General features: G+C 38.9%; 1 protein-coding gene across 7 annotated transcripts in view; it reads left to right on the top strand.

Annotated features, from left to right (window-relative positions):
• The window catches only part of AKAP7 (A-kinase anchoring protein 7), a 93,797-nt gene that overhangs the window by 64,016 nt on the left and 16,531 nt on the right, over positions 1-13,250 (top strand). The window contains exon 8 of one of the 7 annotated variants that reach the window (XM_074862514.1): positions 11,020-11,995. The exons of 5 other annotated variants lie outside the window; for them this stretch is intronic. In XM_074862514.1, coding sequence (XP_074718615.1) covers positions 11,020-11,138 — 119 coding nt within the window. In that variant the 3' untranslated portion in view covers positions 11,139-11,995. Of the gene's footprint in view, positions 1-827; positions 1,251-11,019; positions 11,996-13,250 lie in introns of those variants that run through there. One more of the 7 variants, XM_074862519.1, reaches the window with a different exon arrangement.

Raw genomic sequence — 13,250 nt, forward strand, 5'->3', positions numbered from 1 at the left:
TCATGCTTTGCGTATGTGTATGTGCGTATGTGTTACCTGACCGTTACAACAATAACTTTAAAATTTGTTGACAAATTTCTGGTAAATTAAACAGACGTAGAAGTCTCAAAATATTAAATACCTACATGTTAGCAGAAACACACATCCAGATAGAAGAGGAGATTTTATTAATTCCCACAGTGAAGGAAAAATTGCGGTATGAGCTCAACTTTTAAGAGCCATGGGGCATCCAGTGACTATTGTCATTATGAGTGGCTTACCAAGGGTCAGTCTTCAGTACCAGATCTTTGGACACCAAAGAGCTACTTCTCAGACACATATCTCATGTACATTCTTTGTACATGAACATGAACAGTTTGTGATGACACCTATTTGCAGCCAAAGCTGGGATATTCACAAGATACTTAACCTGCAAGGATGCTTTGATAGGTAACAGCATGTGAGCACCCCAGTAGGAACTGTCTAATTCCTTTAAAAATTCAGTGAACTACAAGACAAAATAGGTAGGAAGCTGGACACTTTTGGTTCTGGTGAACACAAGAATATTTAGACAGAATATATGCCTTTACGTTTGGGTTTATTTACATTCTTCGAATGAATAGACTCAGTTTGCCAAAGCCATACAGGGTGTGCTCATTTACTATCCTGTCTCACTGCATGTACTAAGGTGTTTCATTACTTATTTACTTTCAGGTAACTAATGACTCTGTTGAGTAATGTTGGGATTAGTACTAATCCCTGTAGGACTGCCTTTGATTATTTTTCATCGTTAATCACTAATTTACTCTTTACTGATGTTGCATCTCATTGGTTTTTTATTACCTTAGAAAAGTCTACGTTGGTTACATCCACCGGGTGACCTTCCTCACGCACAACTTGTAATACATTCGCTGTTGAGGAGGGCTGGTAACCTGCAGTGAAGTGACCTGCTCTGTTCCTACCGAAATCGGTGGCGAACCCCGACGGCAGGGCGGGCGGTAATCCCGGGCTGTTTGTCAGCATCTCTCGCTAGGGCTGCTGCTCCTCCGGCAGCAAGACCAGCTTTTTTCCTTGCTTAGTTTTATAACCTCATTTTTGCTTCTGGGGGAAAGTAGGAAAGCCCATTTATTAAGTAAAAATACTTAATATATAGATTTAGTGTATACTTAACCGTATCTTGTCCCCTTTCTGAGCCCGCTTTTGTGAGGCAGAGGGGAGGTGTGGTGGCAGAGGGCACACAGCCACACTTACACTTTTTAAACCAACCGGCGCCTTATTTAAGGTGGCCAAACGGTGCCTGTTTTTTTAAGTACCCTTCTCTCCTTTAACCTAAGGACGAGAAAGGGAAAATCGGGCAGCTGTCTTCAAGACAGATTGCACGGCAGGGGCAGGGCGCAGGCTGCGAGCGGGGCCGGGCCGGGCCGGGGGCGGGGCCGGGGCCGGGGCGGGCCGGGGGCGGGGCCTGCCCTGCCGCTCACTCCCGGTCTCCCGCCGCTCCCAGAGCAGAATAAGCAATTTCTTCACGGACTGCAGCCCGATCTACAGCTTTTGATTGAGGGGCACGCAGAGACGACAAGGAAGAAAAGAAAGCGGTCGATGCCATGGGCCAGCTCTGCTGCTTTCCTTTCTCCAGAGGGGAGGAAAAAATCAGTAAGTGGGCAGTAGTGTGCGGCGCTGCCTGCCGCCGCCTCGGGGAGGGGAACGCTGCGGGAAGCTGACAGGCGTTCCTTGGGTTTGGGGGTTTTCCTTGTAGAAAATTAACTGATTGCTTTTTAGAGAAAGGATGGGGATAGGTGGAGGCAAATTGAGCACTACTTCCACTAAATAGATGAAGATTTCTTTGTAATAGAGATAAGTGATTATATCAGATTTTGTTTATGAGCATTCTAGCAGCCCATTTCTCTATGCAAATGTAGCCAAAGTGAGTATTTTAATTTTCCTTTTTAGCAAATGTCATTCAGAGTAGGAGTTGAAAAAGGACGAAAAGCAAGTGCGATTTTAACAAGTGCAATTTAGAGTAATAGATGAGGTTTTGATGTTGTTACCATACACATGTTGATGGTTAATACTCATTAGCAACAGATAGAAAGAATGGAGATTTTGTTGATGGCAATGTTGACAGATGATGAAGGAAATCATCAGTTCATTTTCCGTTTGGGTGTTGGTTCGATGTGTAGTTTTTAGCTGAGTGAGCAAATAGTTGCACTTTATGTATTTATCTGGTAGTGTCTGAAGTGACTATCAAGTATATATCTCTGGTTTTGCTTTTAGTTGAGTAAATATAAGTTAGAATTAGAGGAAGCAGTTCTGATTGCCTTATCCTTTGGTGCACTGAGTCAAGCTAGCTAATTTGACTGGAATGTTTTTTTCTGTTAAATTATGTGCTGAAAATGGTATTTGACCTAAGTTTGGTTACACAATAAAATATTTACTCTTGACTTCTTGCTCAGTGAAATATTGTCAACCTTTCTTCTAGAAGATGCAGCCAAATTTCTGTCACATTATGTCTGAAATCAGTTTTAACTAAATTCACATAATTCATTAGCTGTAGTCTAGAAAATCCAGTTATCTGATCTGGTTTATATTTCATTCTTGTTACTCAGGAAGCTGTCTAGGCATAAATAAAATCAGAGTTTATACCATCAATTTAAAAAAAAAAAAGTGTCCCTTAATGCAAGAAATCTAGAAGACAGCCTCAAGCAAATGAGTTGGCTGTTTTTAAATGTTTTTCCTTCACAGGTCATGGTATGAGGGTAAATGTTGTAAATTTTGCACAGTGGAAAATGGCTAGAAATATTTTGTATTTCAAAACTTTTTTATCATATAGTCAGTACAGAATGTCTTTATGTGAAAATCAAGTACCTAGTGCATCTCAGTTTTAATATACAGAATAGGTGAAGACAGCAGATACAAATTGTGTTTAAGATTGTTCTCTCGAGCAGATCAAAAGATACAAAGAAGCGATAGATTCTTCTGTGTCCTGCTTCTCTTGGTTCCCTCACTTCACTGCTTTTTGACTTTTCTTCTGGCATTACCTGTCATGCATCAGCTTTCTTTGTATGTGCTCCTGTGAGTGAATGGAACATACACAGAATGTAACATTTAGCATAGCATGACCTCAAACTGCTTGTAGTCAAAAAAAATCATTCAGGAGAGGTCGTTGTGTGCAAAGTCACAAAGGCTTTTGAAAGAGGTGGGCTTTTGGCATGTAGCAACTGAAAGGTGTGGCACAAACCCCTGGGAGTGAGGAAGGGACAAAAAGGATAGTTATAGGATGATGGGAATCTGAAGCAAGGAGGTCTGGCTATGGATGAGGTAAGAGGGCGGTGTCTGAAATGAGGAGGAAAAAATAGATGTGGCACTGTTTTACCAGTGTTTGTGGGGGAGTAGGATAGACTGAGACATCTTAAAAAGAGAAAGACTGAGCAAGTATGTGATGAGCATGGTGGATATGATTGGCTTTCCCCGCAGTCCAGCACAGTCTGGAGAAAAAAGAAGAGAAAGGGGCTTTTCTTTCAGCTGGTCCCTTGGCCTCCCTCCCTCTCTTCTGCCATGCCTGGTCCTCCCTTCAGGCGCTGGCAGGAAACACTGCCATGCGTGGCCGTGTATCTAGCATGGCCCTGCCTGAGCTAGATGGATGGCTTGAAGCTGGGCATACGAAGAGGCAGAAGGGAATGACTTTCACATCCATTTTTCATCTTCCTATCACATTATCATGATGGCCTTTAAACTAATTGTGTTGGGAAAGTAACCCGGGCTTTTTATTGCCACTAAATTATCTTGGTTAGCAAACATGCAGGTGCAAATCACGATCATGTGATTGTTGTATATGAGAAAAAAAAGTACATTAAATAAAGGCAAGCATTTGCAGTAAACAGCAGCTCACTGTGCTGCTTGACTGGACTCAGTCACAGTGACGATGAAAATGTCTAAACTTCATTATGGTCTTCCTGTAAGCTTTGTTTCAGCTGAGGTGCCTCAAGTTAAACACAGCTGACAAATGCCAGTTATTGAATGGCTGAGAGTTCCTTACTTAGTAAGGAAATGTTTCCATTTCATGTATAGTATAGTTTCAAAAGGTGTTGTAGATTTTATTATCTGGTAGTGTTACATAGTATATATTTGTGTTGAGTGAGGTGAAAGCTCACTGCTTTCATGGCATGCTTTTTAAAATAAGAGTTTAGATCTATTTCATGTCAAGTCCGAATTGAATTTATCTTCAACTCATTGCCTAATCTGCATTGTTTAAAAAAAAAAAAAAAAGATAAATTTAACCTTAGAAATTAAAAGATGGCTATGACTGAAATGCACCAAAGTACTGACAAGTGGAAGCTGAGTTGTATTATTAAGTTTGAACAGCAGCTTTCTCACATCTTGTATCTACACACAGTATGTATTTCACATCCCTCTCTATTCTCTCCAAATACAGGTATAACCTTGGAAAACATTTAGCCAAGTTTTACAGTTTTGGTAAGATCATAAGAGTGGTTGTTCTGAACCAAATTTAAGATCCCTCTCCCTAGCATTGTAGGCACAGGATGCCTGATAGAACCATTAGAAAAGGGCAGGTGTAAGAAGGCGTTTCTTCAAAATACAGCTCCAATGCTGCAGCGCTTCATAGCTAGTGAACTTTGTGAAGTGGGGTGGTATTCTTTATAATTCAAAGTCTTAAATAAATTTTTCTTCCAATAAATTTTCCAGTCACCTCTTAAATCCATGTAAACTTGGAGTATCTGTACCGTCTTCTGGGACGGAGCTTTACAGCTTAAATATGCTTTTTGTGAAGAACCTTATCAGCCATGCCAACAAATACAATTTGGTTTACTAAGTACTATCTAAATAAACAGTTTTTCTGCCACACTTCATAGAAATCAATTCCCAGAATGTACTCTGGGGAGCAAAGAGCTAGTGCATTCTGCAGAGGAGGAAAGCAGAGAAGTATCAGTCCTCACTACTGGTTGTGGGACAGAGATACAAGTAAAGCATGAGTAGAAGCTGTTACAATTTAGGCATTTAGGACCTTCACAACCTATTCTTTCAGTTGATGATTCAGTGAATGATCATGAACCACTCTAAGGCTGAGGAGCTTTCTACAGGGGTGCAGACATCTGATTCAGCATCTTCCAATGCTGCCTTTATGTATATTCATCAATGTATCCTGTGTTGAGTCCCTTACCAGAAGAACCTTTTTAAATAACCGGTGGCTTAACTAGTTTTTTCTTTGTTTTTAGGTACATAAAATGAAACCATATTGATAATATTACCCTGATTTTGCACAGGAGATCCCTCAGATTCCTATAAATTTGAAGGAAGTTATTCTCATGAATAGAAAATTAGTTTTAGAGGTTACATAAATTTGATAAATTTATGGAGACTTTTATTAAAAGTCATAGGGTAGAAATCTATTTTTAAAAAAGCCAAAAACAAAACAAAAAATAAACAACTTTATTTCTTCTCCCATTCAACAATGTTAAATTCCAGTGAAGTTGGTGAGGGTTTCAAAATTTGGCTTGCTCTGTTTAAGGAGGGGCTTTTGAAAGAGTGTCTATTCCAAAATAGACTAGTGTATAGTCTAACAGTTCTTCATGTTCTAAGATCATGAAGGAATTCCCTGTATGATAACCCTGATGTTAAGCTTCGTATTGATTTGCTTATGTCAACACTAAATAAGTGCTTTTTCATTTTGGAATGATCTTTAATTGCTTTTTGAACTGATCTCATTGGAAGCTTTTTTCTGGTCTGAACTTGTTTATTTATTTTAACTTCGTAGCATGACACTTTTTAATGTGGCATAAAAGAAAGCATTGTCCAAAATAAGCATTGTTACACTTCATTTTAGCTGTATATGCGTTAGCCCATTTGCTACCTGATAGGAAACCAAAGATTAGAGTCTGGCCAGAAATTGTTTAAAAAGGCTGTTACATATTGAATGCATACAAAATTCCCGTGTCAGACAATTACTGATGTGAAATAAGGCTGGTCACTTCAAAACAGAAGATGAAACCTATTTGCATTGTAAAAGATGTGATTCACAACTTTAGAGGGCAGAGCATAGCGATGCGAGCACTTCTATGTGTTTTGATTTAATGAGATTAAGCACTTAATTTGTTCTTTGGTAGCTATTATACACTATTACTTATGGTGCATATTGAATATAACACATGCAAACAGTTGTGGAAATAAGTAAATGAACACAGGGCCTGAATCTACATATCCTGTGCACAGGAACCAGGCAAGCAAGCAAGCTCCAACACACAGCCAGGCCAGCCACATTCAGCCCAGATCTTGCTCTTTTGGGCCTGACCAAAAATTACTCAGCTGTATCAAACTAGGGGTTGGTTTTTGAGGGTAAAGAAAAGTTCAGTGAATGAAATGCAACTATTTTATTTAGGTCTTAAGCTGATTTTGAAAATCCTGAAAGTTACATTTACAAGACAATGACTTGGCCAAATTTGCAGTTCGCTCTAAGTTATCACAAATTATTTTGCGTTTATGTGGCTATAGCACAAAAGATGCATTGTTTGTCTTTCTGTCATGAGAGACAGGACAGGTTTGCCTACCACAAGTAGTAAGTGAATCCCTGTTAAACAGCCCTTGTCCCTTGTATGTTTGCCAGGCTGTCTAACTAGTTTCCAGTACTGCTAGCTCTGTCCCACAGGTTGTATGTCCTTTTCATTTCTGTTTTGTGAGGTTTTAACTCTCAATTGCTCAAAGGGATACCTGCTCTGATACTGTAAAGATGCTATCCTTTTCCCTACTTCTTCCCTAAATGTGAAAACACATTCATCAGCTGATTTTGGCGAGTCCTATATACACTCCATTCTCCAGTGCTTATATTCTTTCCTGTTTTGCCAATCTCCCTGTGTAATGTTGTTTCTTCATTCCTATGCATATGTTCACTCATACACACATGATGTACACAGGCAAAGAGGTGCATGATGTGGATGAAAAAACAACTAGTTTGAAGGAAAGGTGCATTCCTTAAAATGACATTTTGAATAACAACTAGGTGTTATTTGTCTTTTTCCCTCATAGAAATTCAGAGTGCCTGTGATTCGGTTGCTAAGATTGCTTCCATTCTATACTATAAGAAAAGAAAGAAAATTTAGTGATCCCAACCAAAACTAAATGTTCGATACTTACCATGTCAAAGCTGAAAATTACGCAGGTTTTTCTCCTCTTGCAACTGACAGCGTTAGTTTTGATGACCAAGACAATAAGCCTAACCAAGGGCTGATGACAGCCAAGACTGTCATTACTGTTTGTGAATCATGAGTATCTCTACTTGTATGTCCATTCTTGGGATTGACGTTGACTGTCAAAAATAATCCTTCAGTCATGAAGCGAGACTGCTAGAAGAATGCACCAGTGAAGACAAAGTGAAGGACATTTAAGAAAAATCTGGGAGAGAAAATAGGGTGTAGAAGAACTGTGAAGTTCAACTTCATTGCAAGGTATCCAGGAGGGGATGATAGTCTAGATAGAATAGTCTTTTAAATAGGAGGAAGGAGTTTTAAAAAACCTTCAGCAGTGAATGCCTATTTGTGACCTCAAAAAATGGAGAATATATTCATCTTGAAATAAAGAGAATAAAAATAATGGTGAATGTGAAATTAGGGAGTTTTTAAAATTATGTTAGATGTATCCATATGCCTTAGGCAATCCTCCTTGAAACTAAAATGTCTTTACGTTTTTGGGTTGTTTGGTTGGGTTTTTTAATTAAAAAGTGCTTTTAGAAAATAGTCCGACATGGTATGAACACATATTGCAGAATTTCTTCCAATTTCTTCCAGTGTCTGATCTATAGTCATTTCAGGTGGTATTTGACTTTTAATTGAAAAAGTGACATTCAATTTTTTTTTCCCTTTATGTTTAATACAAACATATGTAAGTCCGAATTTAAGTCCTATCAGCACATATGGCCTGTGGAAAGAAATTAGCTTCTTGAATTTAATTTTTGTACCAGTTTTTATTTCGGTATAAGGAATTTTGAAGCACAGAATTGTATAATTTTTAAAACAAAGCTACGTTTTACTATTTCATAAGTATGCAACAGACTGTCTTGCTCTATAATCTATTAGATTGCAGATGTTAGGCTACCTTCCACCTTCCTGGCAGGATGTTTGTGTAAAATGAATTGCAACTAGACATTCTGGAGATTAATCAAGTCAAATGGGATTGCCTTGCTATTAAGTTATGTTACTGATGGAGGGAAAAAGCAGCATTGTTTATTATATAATTTATTTAGAGACATGGCAGAACTGCTTTTTTCCTGAAAGGAAACATGAGCAAAGACAGTGAGTTCTTTGGTTCATAATCAAAAAATGTCCAGGTCAATTTGTAACTGTTCTAAAATAGTAAAAACTGTAAATTCGGTTAAAAGTCTAATTTGCATGTAGCATGCACTTACACGTATGAAATTAAGACATACGTGGGGATGAAGGCCTTATTTGGGAGTACTTTGGACCACACTGATCCATAACTACTGTACACTGAGAAACTTGAGCAAAGCCCTTAACCAAACCTGTTTGTATTAAAGGACTTGAAGAATTACCCGGAGAAGTTAGGAAAAGATTTCATTTCAGTTCAGTTGTAGCAAACAGAAGACAGGACTAGCTAATTGGTATAGGTGACTAGTTTCATGATGGGATGGGTACCAACACTTCTTGATCGCACTGAGAGACGATGAGAAAGAATAAAAAAGTTTCTCATCAGGGTCTTCTGAACTTTGAAATGAAGATGAGGTTGCTAAAACTGACTCCATGTTGATGGAGTTGGAACTTTAATGAACTTAATGATCACTTTTCAAAAAGTGTGTCAGCAGAGAATCAGCTTCCAGTGATTGGTGACTGTGTAGTAAGATGAGAACTGCCCAGTCCCCGAGTGCAGCCTGCTGTTACTGTAATATATTGGTTGTTTTCTGTCTTCCACTGATGCCACAGGGAGCCAGCTGCAGAAAACGTTTGCACTGATGGTTAAGACCATCTTAAAACTTCCCTCCTGGATATTTCTGTGGGAAGTTTGTTCCTCTCTGTTGTACCTAGACTGTGGATTAGCTGAGGTATTCAAGGGTGAATAGCTTAATGACCGTCTTATGGTCAGTGTAATTGCCAAACTAACACTTTACGTAGGCGGAAATGTATCAGATGCTACATAATATTTGGCAGAAGTATTTGCATGGATTCTTCCTATATTGTTGAAATTGCATTTATTTTCCATATTGAGGCCAAACGTCCCATCTTCTATTCACATGCTACTATTACTTTACTGTCAGTACCTCTGCAACTGAACTGGGTCCCAAACACGTTGGGAGAGAGAGAATTATATATACATTTTATATTCATTTAACTGACTGGCAGAGGGGGCATAAGATAACTCTTGTCTTTTCCTTTCACCTTCACTATGATCACAGTCCTCTTTACCTGCTATGTGGGAGTTGTGTGAGCTTTGGCACACAATAACCCTGCCTGTACTTTGTGGTGGATTACTACAGGCTACCATCTTTCATAGTGAGTTCTAGCAAGAAACACGTCATCATACACAGTACTAATTAACCTCACTTGTTACAGATAAATGTTGATAGAAAAAATGTTACTGTGCTGGCAGTTGTTAGATAAGCAAAACAATAATGGCTCTATGGCCATAAAGCCCCTTCCTCTTCTAGATTCAAAAGTGCTGACAGAAGAGGTTGCTGGTCCCATGTAGTCATTGCTGCCACCATCCCTGGTCATGTACACCGTGCACTGGTGATGTACGCTGTGTGCATTGATCCATAGCAAAGCGGGTTATGTGAGCACTCCTTTAAGGCAAAATCACCCCAGTGAGGTTAAGCATTTCTCCACCATTGGTTGACTTTTGCTTGAAGTGAATTAAAGAATCCTCAAAAACCCTGGGGCAGATGATGGTAAGCATCATCTAGCCACAACAATTTCTTCCACTGTATGACTAGATCTAGTAAAGAATATCTGTTGCTTCAGAATATGCAGGCTCAGTCTTGCAAATTGCTGAGCAGCCTCAATACGTTGTGAACATACACACACGTGGTGTTGCTGACTTCCTGCTGCTGGCAGAGGATGCTGGGGTGGCAAGGAGCCGAAGCTTTTCTTGCACGTGGGAAGGATTAGCAGTCCGGAGGGTGAGGACATTGACCAGAATAGGTTGATCATGGTGTCTTTTTCAACAGACTCTATTAGTAACATTTATATTGAGATAAAGTAAAACTGTACTACTCCCTTGATGCAATGAAAGTGATTTTACTGTATCTAAAGTAATAAGCTCTGTTTCTGTCCAGATTGATCCACTGATACTTGTGGATCAAACATTAGATCATGTAGACATCAGATGGGTCAGCCTTCCTGCTAAGTTCAGTGTTCTCAGAACAGTGAAATGGTGTCTCTGTACCTACCCTGGACTCAGATGGAGAGAAGAAGGAGGACCTTCTTGATTGTAGTCAGGAACTACAGGAACAATAGTTGGAAGGGTGAACAATAGTTGGAAGGACATCCCTCCCTCCATATTGCCTCATATGGCTGCTGCCCCACAGGATAAAGTGCTGTACTTCTTGGTTGGCTAACTTGCCAGGTGCTGTACCATTCATCATGATTATATTTCACAAGAAGGCTATCTTCATATTTGTATGCTTCCACATCCTCTTCTGATCTGCAAAACCATAATTCTCTGAGAATTTCAGAAATGAGTTTATTTCCCATGGTGGGGGGTTGGAACTAGGTGATCTTTAAGGTCCCTTCCAACGCAAACCATTCTATGATGCTGTGACAAAGAGGTGATAGTTAATGCCAGTCTGGGAATTTTAAAAGCCATGGAAGAAAATGAAACAACTGATGCAAGTTTATACCTCATTTCTGCTGTGAAGGGCATTGTATGAACCATTTATGGATTTTTTTGAGGTAAAATAATCTATTTAATTATACCAGAGCAGATTCTTCAGTAAGTCATGTTAGTACTGCAGTGGATAACTCTGTTATGGGATTTTTTGTTGAGCAAAGATGAGAGATAACATTAAAATTGTTTTGTTTACAGCTGAAGGCTTCTTTGCAGATTATGGGAACCGAGCCTGTGATCTCAGTGAGCCCATACAAAGGTCACCACTGCTGGAACTAGTCAGCATGCTTGTCAGACTAACAGAGGCTGCTGGTTGAGGGGGTTATGAAAAATGCACTATTAGTTATATGGTTATGCAATTCTTTCTGGGTGGAAATAAAGCACAGTAAGGGATGATGATCAGTACCATGCAGCATTGCTGCTATTATATGTATAGCACTATAAAAGAAAAAAAAAATCCTCTGTCAAGGAGAGGGATCTTCCTTAAAATATTTGTTTTACTGCACGTTGATGCACTGAAATTTCCAACATTTGTTTTCTTGCTTTTGCTCCCTATTTTAAAATTTATGGCCAAATAACTTTTTAGTATGCTTTGCTACAAGGTCAGGCAGCCCATGTGGAAAAGTAATGCACTGTAAGCTTGCTTATGTGGAGAAGTTTCTAACTGTGACATTAGCCAGGCGTTTTATTCATTGTTTCCGGAAGGTATTTCATTCAAATAACCACATGAATAAAAGAGCAGATTCCAAAGGAAAAGTAGTATTTTCCTGATCTTACTGAGCACACTGATGCTTCTTCAATTAAATTGATAGGCAAATGTTTGGGGAGACGGGAAGCTCAGTAGACACAGAACTGAGCCCTGTATTTCTTAGGTTATATAGATATCAGTTTAAATTCCATCCACCATAGGTCATTCCCTTGCCCTGTTAGGGGGGGAAAAAGGCCCAAGAATATATCTAAAACGCTCCATATGCCAGTCTAGGAAAAAGGAGGCTTTATGATGATTTGGAATATAAGCGAATTCTGCTGTGATAGCATTCAGATAGCCCTGGGCATTTCTGTGGGCCACCAGCTGCAGTGGCAGATTACAGCTGAAAATTGCATTTAATATTCCAAATTGTGCTGCTTCTGGGTTCAGAAAACCAAACAGTAGTATAGACCAAAGAATGGTGAATACCATTTCTCATGGGGCCAAATCTTTCAAATGCAATCAGTTTGTTTTGTAAACCTCCAGCATAAAGTTAGAACAAAAACTTGAACAGAATGAATAACTTTTTATATACACTGTAATGGGTAATAACTTTTCATCTTTTGTAAAGGGGAAATAATTGACAGTTAACTATTGTCTATCAATTTGTAACATAACATAAACAAGAATACATGTTGCTTTGGTCCACGAATTTATTTCTGTATAATAAAAATTTTACTTTTCTGGTAGTGATAAAATCTCTGAAAAGTTTCCATTGTACAGTAGCTGAACTGGCAATTCTATTAATGGTTATATTCATTAAAAATAATATTTTTCAATAATAATATACCATTTAGTACTGCAGTGCTTGGAAGCTGTCTAAAAGGACACTTCAGTTGGAATATTCTGTTAGAAGCAAGCTAATAGTGTTTAAGGATTTTTACTAAACACGCAAGTAAAACCATGAAAGTGAGACAGATTATCTGGGCCATGAATCAAGCGGTAGTGAAAATGTCAAGTGAAACCCTTAGCAGCAGTAAGCAAGAATAGTGCTGATTTATACCAACTGAGGACCCAGCCTGCCAAGTGTCATGGCTGTGACAGTCCGCTGGCAGTTCCCGGAGTCAAGGGCTGTAGCAAGATGGATGAGAATATCAGCTAGCCCATTTAAAAGCAGACCTTCTATAAATAATATCGGAGAGATTGGTTCAGACAGCAAGCCAACAAATTGCCAACTCCATCTGGAATCCTCTTTGTAAGCATGTACATAGCAAGGGAAGGAGCCTGGGTAAAATACTGTTCTTGCAGCCCTGGGCATTAAAAATCAGGCCGGTAGTCAGCTCCCATGGCTCTTGCAGGAGACTTCCAACATGATTTCTTAAAGCAAGAGCAAGCTCGGAAGGAAAATAAGATCACTTTTAAATTTTCTGCATTTACACTATTTTGCTAGGGAGAATAAAGGGCAAAAGACAAACATACATAAACACGTCTTGGGTGAACTGAAGAGAGTAACTTCACTGATTGTCCTGTATGCAGATTTTCATCTTAAGGAAGTGTTGTATTAGATTTTTCATACTTTTGTACGTATGCAGGCTAAACATTATTGCTCATTAGTGAAAAATATGTTTTGTATTCACCTCATATACACCAAGACATGAGATATTCTGTCTTTTAAACTGTTAAGATGATTTAAAGATTATCTTAGTAACACCATTGCCACAGCAAAAGGAAGACTGGGTTC

This window comes from Strix uralensis, chromosome 3, assembly GCF_047716275.1.
Source record: "Strix uralensis isolate ZFMK-TIS-50842 chromosome 3, bStrUra1, whole genome shotgun sequence".
In the NCBI taxonomy this organism is placed as follows: Eukaryota; Metazoa; Chordata; class Aves; order Strigiformes; family Strigidae; genus Strix; species Strix uralensis.